Genomic DNA, 22268 nt, shown 5'->3' with positions numbered 1-22268 from the left:
AGCTACTTTTTTTTAGTTGGTACTGAGTGAAGAACATCAGGGACCATGATGAAAATGATCCAATGACTAAAAACCAGACTCCATTCACAAAACCGGTTGCACTGTCTAGCTGCTCACATCATATATGATACAGCTCTGACATTTCTCAGACTCAACCTTTGCAAAAGTACAGCTGTACAGTAACAGAATATTTCAGATGCTGTTAAAATAATATAAAGGAAAAGCGTGTTACTTGTGTGTAAAACCAGAGGTGGAACTGCTGTTAACTGAAACATCATGCTTTTGTCATGGATTTTCATGTTGTTAATTCTTAGATTCACCACATTTATGTTGGTTATGCCCTTTTACTTTTTTGATTATTGCTTGAACATGTGCAAAATATGGAAATTGGAAACAATGAAACAAAGCTGTATGATCTTAACACATTGCATTATATGTGCTTTGCAGACCCTCTCATTCAGAACAACTTACACAAGTCAAATTTTTATATGTTATCCACTCATACAGCTAGATATGTGCTGAGGCAATTATGGTTAAGTAATGAGGTACAACAGCAGTGCCCCACCATGGAATTGACCTGGAACCTTTTTTTGCTTGGTTAACAAACCTTGCTCTTTACCACTGAATTGCACATAACACTAGAGGACGTATTATCCTCAACGAAGATTGCAAGAAGACACAATCTAATGGAATGAAACTGGCGATCTGGCCAGCTAAATGTGTTTTTAGTAGGGGTTCAAAAATGTCTCCATGCATTTTTGTTTAAAAGTTCTGGGAAACATTAATGATTTAATTATTCCTCTTCACCGTAATGCCAAGGATAGCTTTTGCAAAAACACATTTTGCATTAGGACAAGATGTTCCACAGAAGACTGTTGCACATCTTCTGCTTTGAGCTTCTGTGGGAGTACAGACACCTGCTTATATTCTAGATGCTCTGAACCACGTAAAATATTTAACCAATGTCAATTGGTGTGGCAGATGCAACCCCATGACATTTTCCATCATGGGCCAAGTAACAGCAAAGAATTCATGAAACGCTGGGTAGGTTTGCTTTGGAGCAATGCTTGTTCAGTTAGTGTGAAGTAACATGGTTAAAATTGTTTATTGTAACCTTCTTTGATATCAGTTTAATGACAGACATATTTTTGCAATTTCTTCTACTGACTTAAAAACAATAAGCTCTTACTGTATGATCAACTCACCTCTTTTGTGGAAATTATTATACAGTATGCGCTATGTTTGAAGTACAGAGATAAGAAGCACAATAGTTGCCTTCATCTTGTCAATCAGGTCAAAACAACTAACATAACAATCAATCACTCTTATCGGGAAATGCTAAAACTGAAAACCGCATGAGCAAAACATGGAAAATTTGCAGCATATCCTGCATGCTGACAGCTGGTTGGTTACTGCTTTTTGGTTCTTGTTGTTGTTAATCTGAACATTCTAGGTCTAGCTACAGCCAGAGTGTGTGTGTTTCAGTGTTTGATCTCTCTGTGAAGATGCTCTGACCGAGTGAAATGTGTTAAAACCACAGGTGCAAAGCCTGGGCAGGTGGTTTACGCAGCTGTACTGAGAAAGACTCCATTTTAGCTAAAATGTGAAACTCCTATTGGCACTTTACTGCCATTTGCACACCCAGTTTACCCCTACTCTTATTCAGTATTTACTACTGCATTCATGAGCTGCTTTTCTTTAGTTGGTACTGATTAAAGAACTTCAGGGATTAACCATGACAAATGGTTTAAATACTGGTTTAAACAGATTCCAGTTGTTAGAGAAATGGTTGCAGTAACTAGCTTATCTGGTTTGTCATGTTAGATATTCTCAAAGGTCCATTTTTCACATTCTGCTGTTACAGAAATGCAAACATACAGTGGCAGAATATTACAGATACCGATTAAATAATATAAAGGAAAAGCATGTCATGAAACCACAAGTGAAATGCTGCAAATATATATATATATATATATATATATATATATATATATATATATATATATATATATATATATATATATATATATATATATATATACCTCATAAATGCTCTACAGAATGAATGGGCACAAATTCCCACAAAAACACTCCAAAATCTTGTGGAAAGCCTTCCAAGAAGAGTGGAAGCTGTTATAGCTGCAAAAGGGGGACCAACTCTATATTAAAGTATATGTATTTGAATACAATGTCATTACAATGTAATGGCCAGGCGTCCGAATACTTTTGTCCATATAATGTATATATTTCTTCATTGACTCTTCTTCTTCAAACAAGTGCAAGTAAAAATAAATGTAAGAAATTGTGCCCATGCGCAGTCTTAATACTGGAGTACCTTCAAAGCTGATTGCATCGAACAGGACCAGATGAAGGACCAGTGAGGCAACATTGTAAAGGCCAAAATTGTCTGGAATTGCAGCTGCTTTTGAAGCAGTGGACAGTCATCACGCCAGCAAGGAGTTCTTTGGAAGAAGCCCATGGAAGCCAGTGACACCAGTGATTACAGTTTGTAAGAAACGTTACTTGCTTAAAGGTAATGTGTTCATTATTTATCCAGGATTTCTACCTAACCTCTCACCCCTCTGCATGCAGGCAGGCCACTGAGGCAAGCAATCACACAGCCATTGCACACATCCTGCTTCATAACCACACTTCTGTGTGTGTTTTACTTTGAACATCCGTGGAAGTGCAGACACCTCTTTATAATCTGGATGATCTCAACACACTTAAAATGTTTAACTGAGGTCAACTGATGTGGGGGTGCAACCCCATGACATTTTCCACAGTCGATCTAGTTACAGCAAAGAATTCAGAAAACAATGCTCAGTTCATTTTGATAATAAATTTACAGTCGTATTTTTGCAAGTGTTTCTCCTTGCACATTAGAGAGTAACTTCTTTGTGTGTGAGAGCAACTTCCTCTTTTTTATACTGAAAGTATTTTTTTGGAGATACAACATACAATAATCCAAAATTACATCTAATATATAATTGTCATGATATGGGTAGAAATACTGGGAAATGATTCAGTAAACAGAGGCAAGCCAATCATAGCTGAATTTATACCTTTTAAATCTGTGAAATACATACTTCTCATTGTGTCCATTTACTTCTTTAAGGGTTTAATTCATTATGTATGAATGTTTGTGTCTTTGAGCTATTCCCATAGCAATGCCACCTGACAAATCAATTGACACCTATAGCTGCATGTCATTCCACCTGTTGTGGTGTTAAGCCAAATTGATATGTGTATTTCAAACGGCAGAGACAACAGGATGCACAATTGAGAGAATGCAATAACCTATGCATGGGAGAGTCAGACAGGAGGAGGATGACTTTGACTGCCTCCTCTCAACATGTTCCACTGGCAACATCGACAACTAGTACGTACCCAGTTCTAAAAATACCCACCTGGATTCTGTTTCATGGTTATAAAAGACATGTCCCACCGTTCCTCTTCAACACTCTGCAAATCAGCACCATTCCCACCTTTCTCTGCCTGGTGTAGGGTCCCAATGCACACTGGTCAGTGGCCCCTCCCCAACAGCCCCACCCTGTTCCATCCTTCCATTTTTTTTCTTCCCCTGCCCCCGACACAATCCAGCTCCTAATTATAGAACACTTAAAGCATTATTAGCCACACGTCACCAAGCAGCTTTAAGGAAGGACATTAGCCTTAGGCTAAGCTTTCCTAGGACGGGATTGATGAGTAGACTGCATTTTGATAGTCTCCAGGTGCTCACATCATTGCAGTGGATTAAAAGGGGCCTAAGAGCTTTCGGTAGCACCTTATCAGTATCATGTTCACTCTCATGAAGCATTTCCCATCATAAGTCTAGTCAGGGTTAAAAATCAGATTTAGTTTCTATCTATCTCTCTATTTTCTGAAGCTTTGGTTGTTTATTTGAAAAAAAGTGTCATATGCAGCTGACAAGATCACATTGCGGCCACTTTAATGTCAAGGCCTGTTGCTTTTGTGGTTATTCAACCATCGAAGACTCTATAGAAACCTCTTCCGGTCCTGTATTGGTTTTTTTGGTTACCCAGTTTTTAGACATCAACAGAACTTTCCAGAAGCTGCATTTCCTTTGTGCAACATAAAATCATGATCAGCATACAGACCCTTTTTTCCCGACCATTTATGTCATGAAAGTAAAATCATGAGGAGACTTGTGAGCAGCATTTGCTTGTCATCCAAATCACTTCATTATTCATCCAGTCACTGAGCACTTCATCCTAAAATGCAGTAAGAAAATTGCTTGGTTTCTGGACTGGCCTGGCCACCAATCAATCAGTCAGACTCACTATACAGCATGTTAAAGCATTGGTGTCAGATCACATCTAGGATTTGAGATTAGCAGTTGGGTCAGTATAGCCTGCTAGTTTTAACAGATCTCTTAGACATGCCTTTCACAAAGCAGGCCAGACACAGAACAGTTTGTAGAATTGTTTATTGAGGATGTCGTACATATAAGACCTTTAGTTTTGCCCAGAGGGCAAGTGCATTTCCTGGCAGTACAGGTCACCGTAGCTGTCATGACATCGGGGCTCACTTCTTGAACTGTACAATGGGGGCAGGGATCTTGATGTCCTGGCCCTTCTCCAGTTTCTTCTCACAGTCAATCAGGAAGTTGACACCATCAATCACCAGCTGGACCAGCTCCACCTAAACAAGAGTACAGAAGAACACTAGGTGCATTGAAGAGATAACACAGGTAAAGGATGTTTGAGGAGAGGAGTGTTTGCAGTATATTTTTATATTTTATGGACCATAATTTCCTACCAATCCATTTACCTTGGTCCTGACATCAGCTTCTGAAAATAACAGACTCTGGCTGGGCTATGTTTTGCAGGGTTAACCTGTTACTTCCAGCACCTGGGGTGGCAGTGTAGCGTGGTGGCTAAGGAGCAGGACTTGTAAATGAAAGGTTACTGGTTTTATTCCATGCTGAAGTGCTGCTGTACACAATGGTAACATTGTTTAAGAAAAACTTTAACTGATGTAAGTCGCTCTGGATAAGAGTGTTTGCTCAATGCCAGTAATGTAATATAATGTAAACCCCTGTGGGACAAAATTTTCTGGGGCTTTACCTCAGATTTTCCCAGACGGTCAAGGTTTGAAATGTCGAAAGTGTCGCCCACAGCAGCGGTGTCCACGCCCCCAGTACCTCTCTTCTGCAGCCGCAGGTTGTCCAGGATCTTGCTGAAACGTGGGTCCTGTGAAGAGAGCAAAGCCACAACCTCAGTTGAAGACCTTGGACATGGCTGGAGAAATCAGGTACATAACTGAGTTATTTTGCTGTTCACTTTCCCAGCAGTTGCCTTAGATTAATCCATGACATTCTGGGAAAGGTGTTAGGGAAGTGTCCCTCTCTAGGTCACCTTGCTGAGCTTTGGCAAGCGGACGTGCACCCCTGCACGCAGCCCTGTGCCCAAGTTTGATGGGCAAGTCAGGATGTAGCCCAGGTGCTCATTCCACATGAACTCCCAGCCTCTCTCCTGGATTAGGTGCTCCACCTACAACACATGAGACCCGGACTCAGCTACTGTGCGGTGGATACACTCATCTGAAACACGTACACACACACACACACACACACACACATGTATGCACACACACTCAAAAGGAGCCCAAATTCATTCCAGGTATGTGCTCACACAGACGCTGCAAAAATGAATGTAGATTTATGCCAGATATGTACTCAAACACACATGCAGGATTAACACCGATTCATGCCATATATGTTCTCTCTCTATGTATAAAGTTTTAAGAATGTTGCCTTGCATCACATGCAACCCATTTTCTTTTCACACCTGCAACTTAATTCTTTTCAACGTGCAAGTCAATTTTGGTTCTGAATTATGCGTTGTAAAGGGACCAGGGGAGTGGTGTCGACTGGCGGACTAGAGCCAGGCCACATCTTCAAGCTACCTGTTGTCAATGAACTCTCCTCTGGCTTATATAAAACTCCCTAATCTCTCAATTAAGTACTGTTAAGTACTGTTGAGGGAAAAGTGTGGAGGGAGAAAGGAATGTTTGAGACTGAGCTGACAACTGATCTGTGTACTGACTAACTTTGAGAAACTGCATTGGAGATTTGTAATATATGTTGCCAAATAAGGTCAGTCCATATCTTTTACGTGTTAAAGCATGAAAGCATCTACATTGAACTGCTAGAGTGCACTGGTGCCCTCTCCTGTATACCAGCACAAAGTACCACTTCTAGAACACCTCTACACACACTTTAAAAATTACTTTCTAGAGGCCTTTGTAAATGTCAGGCTCACTTCAGTACCTACAGTACAAAGGATCTTCCAGGATTACTGCACTACCTCTAAGAGGTAAAACCCAATGTTTCTGCATTACGTCTAAGGGTTAAAACCAGTAACCATGAGGTGCACAGTACTTCTTTGAGTCCTCGGCAGAACCTCTCAAACACTCTCTTCATGTTCCCCCCCTTCTCCATGGAGATGACTCGGGTGTGGTCCTCCTCATTGATCCAGATCAAGAAGGTCTTTTCGTTGTTGTGCCTGTGGGGTATGATTACAAGGGAGAACGAAAAAAAAAACATCACACAGTACATATGTTGGGAAATATGGGGAAAAGCCACAATGAAGGAGTTGATACTGACCAATAGATTGACCATCTAACAATGCCAACATCAAGAGCTTAGCCAGAACAAGGCCAGCATATGCTAGTGTAAACTATAACACCATCATGCAATCAAAGCATTTCCTTATGATGCAATCCTCATGCATTATACCAGATTCCCCTGGCATCCGGCCAATCACGGGCCATCCCTGCACACGTCAACAAGGGGGACACAGGCTTGTCAAACAGGAAGTGGTCCTGCAGCGGACAGGCCAACAGGGAATTGCAATGGAAGGGGTAGAGGGTCAAGAACAGATCTGGAAGGTGGGTTAAAGGTTTGAAGGTCAGAAAAATAAGAGAGATTTAGTCAGGTGTTCCATGCTTGCTTCCTGATTGCTTCTGCTAGTGAATTGTGCTTTCTTGTGTATTGGTGTTCATCAACCATATATATGTTTATGGGCCATCTAAGTTCAATATGAACATACTGTGCATTAATTAGTTCACATGTTACATTTTATCTATTTTTATAACTTAATATTGACGAAAATCACATACCGAAGCCATATACAGTGATTACCTATATGGTAACTTTCTGGATGCAAAAACAAAACACTGACCAGCATCTCTCAGAGAGGTCATCAACAACAAAGAGTCCTGTCTGCAAACTCTTTGGTGTTGGACACAGGTGAAAACCCAGGTACTGCTACAGCTGGGTGGGGCAGGGCTCTGTTATCACTGGGAGTTTTCCACCTCCTCAGGCTTACCAAATGCCACGGGCATCAGGCCAATCCCTAGCCATCCCTGCTGCGGTGAGCAGAGGAGAGACGGGCTTATCAAAGAGAAAGTGCTCCTGAGGCAGGCCAGCATGAGAGGGACACAGAGCCAAGGTCAGATTGGGCCAAAGTTGGGGTGCGGGCACCCAAATAGCAGAACCATACGGTACCAAAAAATGGACGAATGCCCCCCATTTCAGCCGTAGCACATATAAATCAACATTAAATAGCATATAAAGGACAGGCTATATTTATTTAGGAAGTCTATGTACTGTACTTTTTTCACATTTCATACATTCACTGTATTGATGTGATGAAGAAGTTTGACCAGCTAACAGTATATTTAATTATACACTTTACAATCTACCTTGGTGGTTTTCCATAGCCAGCTTTAGCAAGCTGTTGTTAGATTGTTACCATCTGAAAAATAATGTCCCTGACAAACACATTTTTTTCACTAAAATGTATAGTGGCACTACATGCAATATGACAAATCTGGTGTAAAAATCTATGTTATTATGTGTTATTTGTTGTCAAAAGTCAAACAGATGACGCTTTCAGGTATTAAACAACTGTAGACCATACTCTATTCACTGAATGCTATCCTGCAGTAAAAATCCCAGTATAACCCATTTATGCTAATGTTCTTACAGCAAGTAGCCTATATTATGTCACAAGACATCTAACATCAAAAAACAAAATAACAGTATATTTCATTATTTTATAATAAAATAAAATCTAAAATAATTAATCACATTCAAAGCAACTAGGAAATCACATAAAAACTGTATTGAATAGGTTATATATAATTTCAATTGTAGCACATAATATATGACAGCATTTGTTTAAACCATGCTCTGTCTTAGAACATAAGACCATAAGAACATATTATGAGAAGAACAGGCCACTCAGCCCAACTAAGCTCGTCTTCAAACACGCTGCTTTTCATTTACTTTGCATGTATGTGAATGAGTCATAAAAGTCAATGAATGACAGCACACGGCTGCACTGAGTGTAATGTGAGGTGTGAGGGAGGTGCATGTCGCCGCACAGCATGCTGAGGTAGGGGGAACTTTGGGGGGGTCCCGGGCGGGCGAACGGGAGGGGCGCTTACGTCGATGAGCTGCTGCTGCTCCTGCTCCGTCATGTCGCTCAGGCTGTAGTAGCGTCCGGTGAGGTCGCCCTTCAGGCCGGACAGCGCCTGCACGGCCACACGCTCCACCTCCCGCCGCTCCGAGCGGGAGCAGGCAGGGGGCAGGCCCAGCCCCCTGATGCTGCGCCCCGTCCGCACACGGGACGACAGGACGTAGCGCTCATCGAAAAACCCGGAGGTGATCTGCGGGACGGGAGCACGAAGGAGCTTGTAAGAAAATACTTCTTACTAAGGGGGAAAGGATGACCTCCAGTAGGGGGAAGTGCTCTTATACTGCACCTTGGAGCTGTCTAGGTCAGTCGGGTGCTTCATGGTTTTGGGATCATAGCCGTTGTGTCTATCCTTGATGACTGGGTCAAAAATATCTGCAAACACCTGTTGGTTACAATGAGCATAGTACAATATCAGTCATATTCTACAGGCCACCTAGAATATTACCATTTGAGTCTCACTTTTTTCATGAAAACACATCAGCAGTCAGGTAATAGGGCTGAAGAGCACCCCACTTAGGTAGAAGGTCAATGTGCAGACTGCTGTATCGGTCTCTGCAACACAGCTCTGGCCGCGCTGCATTATGCCATCTCTGTACACTTTGATTCGTACAGCAAGCCCCCCAGGTCCATACCTCGTAGCTCTCCTCGTCCCCAGCGACCATGCCCACGGTCTTGATGAAGGGGTGCCCAGGGTTGTCCACGCCTGTCTGGATGCACTGGTCGAGGGTCCAGTTATTGGGGGTGGCCTTGTCCCTCAGCCGGGCGTAGATGGCAGGGGTCAGCGCAGATGCCATGCAGTTGTTGTGCTTGCGCAGGTCGGGGTAGTCAGCGCTGCCAGGGATGGGAGGAGACACACACAGGTGTTAATGAACCAGGTTTTCTATCTTAACAAAAGGCCAGAAAATTGCATCACAAGTTTAGAATAGGGGACAAAATGATTCCAGCGGGTACTATTCATCAGCAAGTTGGTGTTTATTCAGCAGACCTAAATGCCCAGAGTAATGTTAGTAACATTTGAGCAACATGTCCTGCAGCTGTTTCCTGATCCAGTCAAATCCTTTGATAAGCAATGGATGAAGCGGCAGAAGAATGCTGTGTTAGGGGAAATGTTCTGGGGATAATATTGGAATCAGGAATTTTATTTGCAGAAAGCCTATTTTCAAGTCTTTCAACACAACAATATGCATGTGAATCAGACACAACTCAGAATGCCCTGAAAGAGACACTGCCCTCAATTCTACAGCTGAGCTGTTGAGGAGGCTCTTAACCCCCAGAACAGCACCAGCAGTACCAGCAACACCCAACCTGCTCTACTACTGAACTGAGCAGGCCAGGCAATCAAAACCTATGGTCCTGTGAGGTTGTCACTTTATGTCTAATTCTTTTTTGCAGCAACAGCAGCTAATAGATTCACAAGCAGTTCCAGTGAGATGATCTAGCCTATATGCAAAAGTGCTGTGGGTACAGTTTTTTACTGGGCTTTGCTTGTGTCAATGGAAGAGTGGACACTTCACATAACTGGAAACCTCCTCAATTAAGGTGCAGCTCCTAAAGTTATAGGCTATGCCTCCTCACCTTTCACTCTACCAATCGCCTGCCCTTCCTGCATTTGGTAAGGACCAAGATGCAGAGCACTGAGTGCACTTAAACATAGCTGTTGATGCTGTTGTTATGATCATTTGATGACACTGGTAACAACCCCCTGATGTATCACATGCCATGCATTATGGATCACATCCAGCACACAACACAGAACCACCTAGCTTACACTCTTGCTCATCTCTGAATTTCACTGCACCACTGTGCTCTAGTCCTTACAGTAGAGGTCTGCTGTTGTTGTCAGTACCAACTGAACCACAATGCCCTTCTCAGTTAAGCACTGCATATAGACCATAGTTTTGATTGCAACAGAGCCTCTGTTTTCCTGTATTAAACTCATTAAACCTATGTGCTTACAGAAACTCCTTATGATAGTGTTTCCCAAAATGAGGTTTTCTAAAAGGTGCATCTTCACAAAGAAAAAGAAGGAAAGAAATCTGTTGAATCTTAAAAAAATGTATGGAAAAAATTCCACAAGTTGCAAGTCTGGATGTTCTTAGTGATTAAAAACTCTATAGGCATGTAGCCTCCCTTACTGGTTATTTGGTAGACCTGACAACATATCTGGTAACAACTTTGCCCAAAGCTAAGATATAGCTAATATAGCATGCGCATTCACCCACTCAGTCAGCACTATATGAGGGACAAATAAATATAAAGTACTCTGCTGGCTGGCTGAAGTAGTGAGTGCCTGGTGTGTGACTCGTGGTACTCGAAGCATGTGTGCACCTTGGGGGGTAGAGCTTCCTCCTGTCCTCAGCAACCGCGCTGTCACTCAAGGCATAACCGGTGGCCAGGGTACCGGCGCCCAGGCTTGCCAGCAGCACCGCAGTGTTGCGGCCAGACAGTATTCGGGTGAAGGAGCTTGCCATCTTCTCCACTAACTGTTCCCAGAGTCAGGTCAACTGGGTGATGTAAATAGGACAGCATCAATGACACGTGACTACACACACTACCACAGTTAGGTACACATTCATGAAGAAGCACTTACTTGCGTCGTGTTACCTCTGACCTTTTGAACAAAAAAATTTCTGCTCTCTATAACCCTTGGAGAAGGAGCTTTCATGTTTTCAAAGAAACAGCGCCTCTTAAAGGCTCACATGTACTTTTAATGGAAAGAAGAAGGGTTTGATATGTGATATAAGGTCAAGCCTATTTTTAACTACAGTAGTGGGGCAGAAATAGAATTAGCTATCAACCATTACTGCTCACTCTAAGTAAGGTCAATGTGAGGTACACTTATATGCTGTTTGGTAGTGATAAATAGAATAGCAGAGATAGTGGCAATGTCCCTGGTCATTGTTGTGCTCTGCTTGATCCATGGTCTTTATTGCATTATGTTTCAGACGTAACAGGATTGTGTAACAGACTTCACAGATGGTCACATAATCTCAAGGAGGCTTTCTGATCTCCACACTGGATCACTTCCTGACCATGTACCTGTTGTGATTGGCTGACAATGCTGAGGGGGAAAAGCACAAGAGGAAAGTGTATTGTGAGAGTAGCCCATTCAGACCATCTCAGCTCACCACCTGCCTCTACAGTGAATCCATGAGGTTGACCAAAAAAAAAAAAATCCTGACGAGTTATTCCTCACATTTGAAACAAGTTCTGTGAAGGCATACAATCTGTTGTCCACGTGAGGTTAACTTTTATTTTATTTATTTCAATTTAGACCTTTGCATCACCTTTGCAGAACAGCAGAGGGATTGTCTCTAGGGTAATCAGAGAAGCCTAGCCATCATGCCCTTCTGCTGAACTGTGAGTTCGTGATTTGACCTTCATCGAGTCCAACAGAGAACAGAGTCTTATCTGAATCAGAACCGATACACCGAGTGCACCCTCAGGCACCATACAACCTAATTCTGCCCCACAGGGACCAGAAAAACAATATACCCTCATGCAGTAAAACTTCAGAACCAATTTTTAAATCCTCTCACACTTGTGGGTTCTTCAGTTCACTTTTCAAAAAGCATTAAAGGGCTGTTTGGTGCTGGTCCAACAGGATCAGGAGGCTTCAAAGGTTATTTGCAGGAGAGCTGGTAATAATAGATGCAGGGCTAGATTAAGCAGTAGTGCCAAGCCTCTGCTGGCACAGGCCCTGCAGGCCGCGTGATCTGGCGGGACATTCTGGACCGGTCACAGCCCCACACACAGGAGTACATGCAGAGACAGAGGACAGAGGAGGATCTAGAGACAAACCCTAAATATGCTCCTAACTGTTAGCTCATGGCCACTGCGAACAGGTGGCCTGCTAATTCTTACAGAGATTTAAGTCTCGTGTTGGTTAGAATCGCAGTGGATTAAATGGCCTTTAGTATCAGGATTAGTCGGTAATGCAGGAAGTAACTGCTAAGAGTCAACGCTTGTGTTTTACTGTTGCTTCACTGCTTCATATTCAATGCAAGTAAAGGTGATCCTGAAGACGTACAAGGTAGATATAGAAACACTTTGCTTAATATGTCAGGCTGATGTAGTTGGGTGTACAATCTAAAATTGTGCAGATTTTAAATTTCACGAACCTTTCTCTCATTAGTAGTCCTGGCTATGCCAAACATTACTTGCACTTAGACCTGGTGTGGCACTAACTAATTTTTTAGACAACACAGCATTTCAAGACAAGTCTTCTTCATTCAAATGAAATCCATTCAGAACAACTCATCTTGGCCTACCTTTAAGCTAGTTCTTTCGGGTACATATTCTGGAATAATTTTATCCTGATCTTTCCAGTCACAAAACTCAACAAGCTGTCTTTCTCATTGTTAGGTGAGCAGCAGAGAAAAAAACACAGCAACAGTCCACAACAGCACAGGTAACGACACCAATGAGAATAAATACTGCAAGCGATCTCTCTCTCACACACACACACACACACACACACACACACACACACACACACACACACGCAGATGGAGGCAATAGAGTGCGGCCCGAAGGCCCCTTGGCTGGGGGAGTGGAGGTACCGTACCTGTAGAGGAGCCGCTGTGGATCTCTGCTGCCGCTCTCTCCCACAGACACTCAGTGGAAAGTGAGCTGCCGATCCGTCCCAGCGCAGGATTAGAGGTCGCCTCCCCCCACCCCCACCGCCCCTAGCCAATCCTCTTTCTAGTGCCAGGGCCATGGAGGCCCACGGCAGCTGTCCCCTCTGCCCTTGAGCTCGCCCTCGCCCGTCAGGGGCAGAGGGCTCTTCATCACCCAATGCCCCCCGCACACCCGGTGACTGCACCGTTGCCTGGCAGGGAGGCACCCTGCACTCTCTCATTCGTAATGGCTGCAGTTTCCGCAGATGTAAATGTCGATTATATTTCTCTAGATCTGTACACATGTATGGTACATCATTATCACAGTTATTCAATTTAGTAGGCAGTTGGTTTTATACATTATTACATCATATTACATGTTTAATATTTAAAGCCATGGAATTGGGAGGTCATGATAATCACTGTACACTTGTATATGATGTGACAGAAAAGGCATTTGAAAATGCAACGGAAGTTTCCATAACATGAGCTTTATGTGACACTTGTCAACAGTGTGCTAGATGGTAATATCAAGCGTTCAGTATAGTATCGATTGTTTGGCATTGGGGAGGGTGCTTGATCTTCTTTTTGTCATGATCTGGCTGTGTTCCGGTTGCTATTTTAAACCTAACATGCTCCGCTGACAGAATACAGGGACAGAACATTCACTTTAAAACATGCAGAATTCTATATCTTTCTTTGATTCTTTTCTTTGGGTAAGGTATGGACAATGTGTTGCTAACAGGGCAAGAGATTCTAATACTGTAGAAGTGTTTCTTGCCAACAGGATTTCAATTGACCTCAGCAAAGGCAACGGCAGTTACATAGCAGTAAGGTACTCCCACAGTGCAAGAAACTGAGGAATCCTGGAACTTATGAGGGAGGGGCAAAGGACCAATTTATGCCAATCATGACCTCACAGACAGACAGGCTGAATGTAATAGAATGTATTTGATCACTTTGCACAAAATCCCAAGACACAGCATCTTCACTGAGAAAACAAATCATACACACGCTGATTGACAGGCTCAAACAGCTCTTTATTTTATTTAGCGCATGGGGTTAAAGTGACTGTACACCGTGTGAAAGAGTCCATGGACGCTAAAGAGTGAAAATAAACCAACAATGGTTCAGAAAAGCAGATGTCCAAAAGTGGATCTGTACTACACTGTAGATATCTGCAATCCCATCTCAATACATCACAACCAAAAGATGCACCCATATGTATTAACACACAGGTGAGCAATAAAAAAGGTAGGATTTAATGTTCTGAAGAATTTGCTACATTTTTTGTAACTGATATATTCTTTACAAATGAAAATACAAAACCCTCAAGTAGCTAGTGAGAAATTAGAAACAAATAGCAATAAATAAAAGTAAGATGAATTCAGGAGTGAAATATTTCCCAGAAGAACTATTCAAAATATTCAAATCATTACACCTACTTTGTGCAGTATACAATTTAACATGCTATATACAAAAGGGCCAAGTAAATATGTTACAAAATAAATATGAAAACAAAATTGTGGTAATGTAAGCAAAGCCATTATGCTGTATCTTGATGAAGCTGCTACCTCCGACCTCATTCCTCCCTCCAAGTTTCTCTTTCATCTTCCCAGCAGATAGGAATGAGGGCAATGGTATCTGGCCTGGACTCCTCTTACTCTGATCCACCTTACTGCATGCAAAGTAGTAAAGTTTTATACAAGTATTAACAATTTGGCCAGAATTTTTTTCAAGGGTCAACTTTTTCTACATGCCATTTCATTAAATATTTCCTTGTGAAAAGTGATTTGTAGTGATTTGTAAGAAGGAAAAACCTGTTCAAATAATAATTTAGCCATGGATTTGAGTGTACTGTAGATATACTGGTTATGTTACACAGTGAAATAAACCAATATAGTCAACACAGCTGTGGGATTTTGAATGAAGGAGCCCTTTTCTCCATGCTACCATTGAATTTGTTCCATGCAACTATTTTTATACTCATTCCAAAAATTAAATACTCTATCCTCATTATACTCAAAAAGACATAGACATGTTAATTTTGATATGATTATGCACCACAAGTTTTGCTGTGTGGAGGCTATGGTCAGTTCTTGTAATGGCTAAAAACAGTTGTGCTGACAGAAATCTGATCTGTCAAACACTAAATCAAATCAACCAGCAGATTATTTAAATATTCTACACAAAATAATCAAAAGGGGTAAAAAAAGAAACAGTATCTTGAAAAACATATCATGGTCATGCATGACTGTTTTTAATTAACTGTCTGCCAATGCTATTCCAGGTCTCCACTGTGTTTTATAGCATGAGGGGATAATTACAGTTCCAACGAAATGGACTCTGATCAGGACTGACCATCCTTTACCAATAGAGGGCAGTATTGTGTTAGTTAAGGAAATACTCCATTACTTGGTCCACTTCATTTTAATTTCCAAACACCCAATAACTAAGATCAAGGGAAAGGTGCAGGTTCCAACTGCAATGCAAAGGAGCCCATACTGTGTATGTGGTGAGCTGCTTGATTTGACACAAATCAACAGAATTTCAAATTCTCAGTAATATCAATATCACGTCCCCTCACTTGTAGCCAAAAACACTTCCTTTCTCAATACTATGGAAAAATAAAAGTAAAAGTAACAAAGTAAAATAAAATATCATTGTTTGTAGACTCATCCATATGTTATGTGAACAGGTTATCACAGTATGCCTGCAGCTGTAGTCCATATCACAGTAAGGTACGTCTGTCAAAGCCCTATTCCAGCAATGCCAGAGGATATGTTACATGAAAAGATCGATTTTTAAGTTTTTTCCTCTTTCCCACTTGGTCATGTTTTCCAGTGGCCGTGAACAAGCAAGGGTTAAAGGGCTTCAATGGCTCTGTTTATTTCAGGGCAGGTCAGTCTGATTCGTATTCATATTTTGTAGCCGCCGCTCTGGTTTCTCATAAAGGTTACTCCCATTCTTTCCTGTTTACTTGGACCGTCAGGAAGCCAGACCAGGCCTTCATATGACATCTTAGCATTTAGGAAAGGGCAAGATCTCAAAATGTCATTAGCACCTTACTTCATACCGGACTTAACCACAATGCATACGTACCAACAAATAACTCTGACTTCACAATGACATGTGCCCTCTTACACTACATATACCACTACATATATTACTCCCACCTGTGGATTTCAAAAGTAACTGATACTTAATAAACACTTATAAGCGATTATTTCAAATGATTAAGAACCTGCAAACTGCAGACAAATCACTTTAAGATTTGAGGAGGTAAAATACCTCCGCTCAACTCTAATTAGAAAACAGAAATTCATCTTTAGGCATTATGATCTTTTTGTTACATCATTATCAACCATCTATGTAACACTGATAAAACACTGATAAAAAGGCACCTTCAGGAGAGCTAGTAGAAAGTATATTTCTCACATTCAACCTGAGCTTTTGAACATCCACAAAATGCCAATGCTTTTAACTTCAAATTCTTGTGTTCACAACGATGGAACAAACACCATTAAAAGCTTCCTAGGTGAATCCAAGGATTTCATGTGGCCTGTGTACAACTAGCTCACAGATCTATCCACTGAGTGACTGCTGGAGGCTGTGGTTGCGGTGTGGGAGCACAGACAGAACATGCACACATCAACATTTGTTTCACTTTGGTCCATTTGCGGTCACAGTAAGAATAGTCAAGCCTGAATGGAATGCAGCCCAGCCTGGTCCATGCAAAGTCAAACCCTTTTCCACTATGGATGCTGCTGATTCTCAAAAGGACAAGCTGCATGCGGATGCCTCACACGTAGAACAATGCAAAAGAAAAAGCAAAGGACAATTTGTTGTTTATATATGCTACATTTCCTCTTTACCCCCCCCCCCCCCCCCAACCACCATCCCCACCCCCTTAACCCCCATTGCACCCTCAGCTTAAAATGAATCAGGGACAAAGTACGGGTCAAACAGTTCCCCACTTCTTCCCCTGCATCATCTGCTGTACATGAATACCTCTTGCTAGTGATTTTCCTTTGACCATGAATCAACATTCAACCAAGGTCAACCATGAATGTCCCAAGCTCCACCTCCAGCATGTTTGTTTACATATACCAGATGACAGCAGCTTTCATGTCCTCCTGCCGAAACACAGCAAAGGCAAGATTCTGGAAAGTACAGCCACCTACTCCTTCCTTCTCTTTCCACTCTCTGTCGTTTTCATTCTTCCTCTCCCCCCTGCATGACAGAAAGCTTGATAAAGTGCCAGGCTTGTGGGCACCTATGCCTTCTTCTGTCACAGACATCCCTCAGGCTGGGAGCCTGGGTTCAATCTTCAGGGACAGTTCGTACAGGGTGTCTTCATCCATGATGAGGGTTTTGTCCAGCAGGTACTGCGTGACCTGTGAAACAGTGGACGGCAAGACAGCAAGAAAGTCAGGGAATTCAGTTGAAAACCTATTCAGAGAGATCCGCTGCTTCATAAACCATAGTGTTTAAAGCCCCAAGATCACAGCTTAACCCTGCATGTAGTTCCATAGTTACACACTAGAAATACAGTAGGAATAAGACTGCTTACCTTGGGCTGGTGCTCTATCCTGTAGGGTGTCTGCTGGAACTGTCGTATTTCTCTGATTATGTGTGATATCTGTGGGGGATGGGAGGCCAGACACAATGTCAGGGTATGGTTATGGCAGGACTGAGGCACCAAAGCCCTTTCCATGAACTCACACTCCAGAGCTCTGTGAAGCTATTACTATGTTCACCTCCTCGTCAGTACAGTCACAGCAGCATAAAACGGGGGCCCCACATCATATGGTAAGTCATAATTACGCAAGGAGTGAATAAATGTTAGCTATTTAAAAATCAGTTGCAGTTCTCTACAGTTTGAGTGACATATACAGATACAGTAGGAATGTGTCAGTCATTCATTGAAGCCTCATTTCTCAGAACATCATGCAAGGCTGCCAATGCACTCCACGTTTACCATCCGCATCTTGGAGAAGTTGACCAGGCCCTCCTCTGTGAAGTTGGGCGTCCCCTCCTCAATAAAGGCCAGGTCTGTCAGGTACATCCCCAAGTAAGGGACACACGGGGGGTTACAGCTGGGGAATATATGGGTGATGACACACATGAGGAACACCCTTTAATATGCTGATATTTTAGGTGCATTCCTGGAAAGGCATTTTTGTCCACTGACACTTGGATTTACCTTCACTACTTCAACATAGACAATTGAAATGTGTGTGAATCCTACAAATCAAAACTGAATCAAACCAGGGTTAAGGACACCTCAACAAAATGAGTGTACTGCATATGATTACAGGACTGATTTTAAATTTAAATGCTGCACTATATTCAAATTTAATGCAATTGCATACACAAATGCCTGCTTAAATATTTATCACATGTACAGCCCATTTTTTTTCATTCCAGTAATGCCATTATTGGTCGTGGCACTAATTAAAACTGACAACACGACTAAATGACAAAAGGTGAAAGTGAAGGATTTTTAAAAGTAACATCTTGGTGAGACAGGACAAATGCAATGAAACAGAGTCTTACTTTTTTAGAGTTTCCCTCAGATTCTTAAATCTTCCCTCAGAGGAGACTGTCTTCTGCAGCTTGTCCATTAGTGCTTTTGTCTGTCAGAAAAAGTGAGAGAGTTCCAGATACATGTGGTTTTAGCAGTTACAGGTGTAAAAGGGTCCTCACAGCCTAATTAGATAACTTCCTCATGTTTGACATTAAAGCAGTAATAGAAACAAAGGTGTGTGTTATTGTGATTATTGGCACGACAGAGATGCAATCGCTAGGTACAAGACAAAGCCAAGTACTGTTGGCATCACCAAGTAATGTAGTGATGTTGAAATGAAGTTCCAAGTTGACCAGATTGTATGGCTGGAAGTATCCATTTTGTAATCAGCAATAACATCAATGTGGACATCAGCATTTAAGATGAATATCAGCACCCACCCCTCCCGAGTAGGGTTGGGTATCGTTTCAATTTTATCGAATCCAATTCCGATTCTGCTTATCGAATCGTTCTTATCGAATCTCGGTTCCGATTCCAATATTTTTTGGAGTGAAAAAAAGAACAAATATTTCAAGAACAAAAATTAGCCTACCTTTATTCTTAGCACATTTAAGCTATAAGGTTTCTTTTTCCCCTCCCATTTATAAGTTGTGAATAACCAGATATCAATAATGCATTTTGCCTTCCTAAACGGAGGAGACTCAACCGTAGCAAAGGGATGTAAGTAAGCTGTATCTGGGGCGCTATTGTGGCTGGGAGACCGCAACACATCGAACACGGTGCATTCCTTCAAATTCACGCTGTGTTGAAGTAAATGCTTCATTATGTAAACAGAAAGTGTCTCTTCTCACATGCTCTGTTGGCATACTGCATGACAAATGACGTGGCGTTAGGTCCGCATAGCAGGTCCTGGCAAGTAAGTGAAACTTTTATGGACTGTAGAATGCTCACTGCAGTTCACTCGGGAGCGCGACTGAAACATGCAAAAGTTAGGAACCGAAGCGCAGAATCAAAATGCACGTGTCTTATCGAATCCACGGTTCTTGGAAATTTGGAGCACTTACCTGCTTGCAGACCTTAGCCCATGTCTTCTTCAGCCTATAGATGGCACTGCGATTGAGGGCAGAGGTGATCTCCAGCACCCCGTTGTAATTGTGAAGGCAGCGGCAGATGTCGGCGACAGCCACCCACTTCTCTATAGAGTTGGCCCTGGAGCCGACGTCTGTGTGGGTCATGATTTGGGATGCCACCAGGTTGCTCATCTTAAGAGAGAGATAGAGATGGGCAGAGAGGACAAACGATAGATGAGCAAGAAAAAGTACCTAATAAGGGACGGTAAGACTCACCAAACAGACATAGAGCTGACTCAGAACAAGGTTAGGCATGTCTCTGATAATGTGGTCAAATGTATTCTGTCCTGGTTTCTCCACAGCAATGGTATGTGCTCAAGAATGAAAGCTCAGCACCATGAGGCCGACAGTGTTGTAAATTTCAACAAGCAGAGCACACTTATTCACACTTGTTGACTTGATGTCACTTACATCATTGAAGTGTTGGCTGGTCTTCATGATATATGGGGTCCTTTCAGTCTTGTCCACCTTCATCCAGCCCTGACCCAAAAATTCCCTAGTGTACCAGATAAAAATAGTACTGACACCAAGTTGTGATAATGCTAACACACACTGGCACTATGTAAAACTGACTTTGGGTCCTACTTTTTATTCATGCTTATTACATTAGCGTGCTGATTTTCTTCCAAGAGGCTCAGCTAAACAGATATGCATAGGAAATTGCATCACTATATGACCGGTATTCATGTTCGGTCTATAACTTACACTCACTCATAACCGATGACATTACTTTGACTAAAAGTCCGGTAATGACATCACAATTGACCACTTGAAAGTGTTCACAGGTCTGTTATTGACCTGCACTCATAGGGGATGACATCACTGTGACACTTTCTCACAGAGGACGACGTCACTGTGACACTCACTCATAGGGGATGCTCCTGAAGACAATGTGGTCCAGTAGGGTGATTTGTTCGGCCAACTCCATTGCTGACAATGACTCGAGGCACTCTGCTTTCGGACACTCAGCCTGGGGTCAAAGACACATATGCCTTATTCAGTGCAAATGGCCAGAGCTTCCTTCTATATCTACAAAGTGGAAAAACTGAGTCCTCCACAGACACAGGTCTCTCTGCCAGCACTTACAGTACAGCCAGGGAGATCCATTTTTTAAGGAATCTACATCACTACATCACTGTATCACTGCAAGCAACTCATTTCTGCCCAAGCCTGATAACTTGTAATTCCAAGTGTTCTGAACTTGCAAAACCCCTCCACTACAAGTGGCATATTTTCAGCTCAGACAGTGAAACAATAGAAGAACCACCTAATGGGGCCACCCCACCTCAGGCTGGCCTGCACTCATGGAAATGAGAGGAAAAAAATTATGAAAGCAAGCCTGCTCCATCAGGCTGCCCATTCACTGATGACTCGGAGCAAATTTTAAATAAACGCTGAAGGTAAGGACCTGTATTTAAACCAACCACAACATGGTATTCCCAACAGAGTCCATTATGTTATGAGGCAATCTGTCATAGTGTTGACCTGCTGCGGCGTCTGTGTTTGTGACTGAGAGACAGGTGCATAAGCTTGTGCTGACATGGATAGGTGACATATAATACCTGTACACAATACAAGCAACATTGATGTTATAAGGAGAGACCAGGCACTTGTTTTTGGTTTTTTTTTACAGGTGGGCATCTAAATTTTAGTTAGAAAACATTCCTGAGGTAGAGACCTTGCACTGGGGTCATGTTTCACTGACTGGAATGTCAGAATAAATGTAGTCTCCCTGTGTTGGGGGAGTAGGCTTCCAGTCATGTGAACAGTTTGTTTTCCTGTTCTGCTGTGCAGTTGTTTGCTCCAGAGGATAGACAGGCTCTCTCCTGGGCTTTCTGTTGGGGTTATGGGCTGTTTCCCCATTCATTTGGAGAGTATTTGTGGATACTGACCTGACCACAGATGGCAGCTTACTAGGGCACTCTCACTCCTGCCAGAGCTCTGCATAACTTGCCCTACCAGTGACTGTAGACCCTACCTCATTTTATTCATGTGTTAGCCATGCAAAGAAACCATGGAAATCAGCTGCTCATAGAGAAGACTCACAATGTCAAGATTTCGTCTGTTGACATTTTAGTTCTGGTTCACAGCCCTTTCCATACAGAATTTTATGTGTCCTTTCATAAATATGCTTTGTCAGTCTCTCCTCAGTATCTCCTCCTTTCCACTTCTTGACTTCATCATAGCTTAGATCCCTTTACTTTCAAGTAGCTTTTAAACAAAATTATCTCTAAGTTAGACGTCATTTTTTATTATCTTTGAGACTGCTTTTAGAGAAAACTTACATTACATTACACTATTGTCATTTAGCAGACACTCACTATCCAGAGCAACTTACATACATATAGGTTACAATTTTTACCCATTTATACAGCTGGATATTTACTGAGGCAGTTGTAGGTTAAGTACCTTGCCCAAGGGTACAACAGCAGAACCCCAGTGAGGAATCTTCTGGTTACGAGCCCTGCTCTTTATCACT

At 42.2% G+C, this 22268-nt stretch overlaps 2 protein-coding genes across 2 annotated transcripts in view; both read right to left on the bottom strand.

The window, feature by feature from the left end:
* Nucleotides 1-4441: 4441 nt before the first annotated feature.
* Nucleotides 4442-13174, bottom strand: LOC118777576 (creatine kinase S-type, mitochondrial-like). Its single transcript, XM_036528665.1, has 10 exons — nt 13078-13174; nt 10839-11014; nt 9143-9341; nt 8797-8892; nt 8479-8700; nt 6764-6849; nt 6407-6530; nt 5382-5516; nt 5091-5216; nt 4442-4665 (listed from the first exon to the last, which is right to left on the bottom strand). Exons 2-10 carry the CDS (start codon nt 10979-10981, stop codon nt 4549-4551), a joined length of 1248 nt encoding a protein of 415 aa, XP_036384558.1. The 5' UTR covers nt 10982-11014; nt 13078-13174; the 3' UTR covers nt 4442-4548.
* Nucleotides 13175-17052: 3878 nt separating this feature from the next.
* The window catches only part of LOC118777669 (ras-specific guanine nucleotide-releasing factor 2-like), a 30569-nt gene continuing 25353 nt past the window's right edge, over nt 17053-22268 (bottom strand). Inside the window, exons 22-28 of the mRNA XM_036528775.1 lie at nt 20656-20759; nt 20201-20285; nt 19724-19921; nt 18689-18768; nt 18111-18228; nt 17703-17771; nt 17053-17526 (exon numbers count right to left, since the gene is read on the bottom strand). Coding sequence (XP_036384668.1) covers nt 17434-17526; nt 17703-17771; nt 18111-18228; nt 18689-18768; nt 19724-19921; nt 20201-20285; nt 20656-20759 — 747 coding nt within the window. The 3' untranslated portion in view covers nt 17053-17433. The remainder of the gene's footprint in view (nt 17527-17702; nt 17772-18110; nt 18229-18688; nt 18769-19723; nt 19922-20200; nt 20286-20655; nt 20760-22268) is intronic.

The sequence above is a fragment of the Megalops cyprinoides genome, chromosome 5 (assembly GCF_013368585.1).
Source record: "Megalops cyprinoides isolate fMegCyp1 chromosome 5, fMegCyp1.pri, whole genome shotgun sequence".
Lineage (NCBI taxonomy): Eukaryota > Metazoa > Chordata > Actinopteri > Elopiformes > Megalopidae > Megalops > Megalops cyprinoides.
Note: the sequence above shows the minus strand (reverse complement) of the source record. Positions and strands in the feature narration are given on the sequence as shown.

Excerpts from the sequence above, each read along its gene's own strand:
- LOC118777576 (XM_036528665.1), bottom strand. The coding sequence starts at position 10,981 with ATGGCAAGCTCCTTCACCCGAATACTGTCTGGCCGCAACACTGCGGTG. Across the intron at positions 9,342-10,838 it reads AGGAAGCTCTACCCCCCAAG|CGCTGACTACCCCGACCTGC; the intron begins GTGCACACATGC and ends CATCCCTGGCAG. Across the intron at positions 4,666-5,090 it reads ACCGTCTGGGAAAATCTGAG|GTGGAGCTGGTCCAGCTGGT; the intron begins GTAAAGCCCCAG and ends ACTCTTGTTTAG.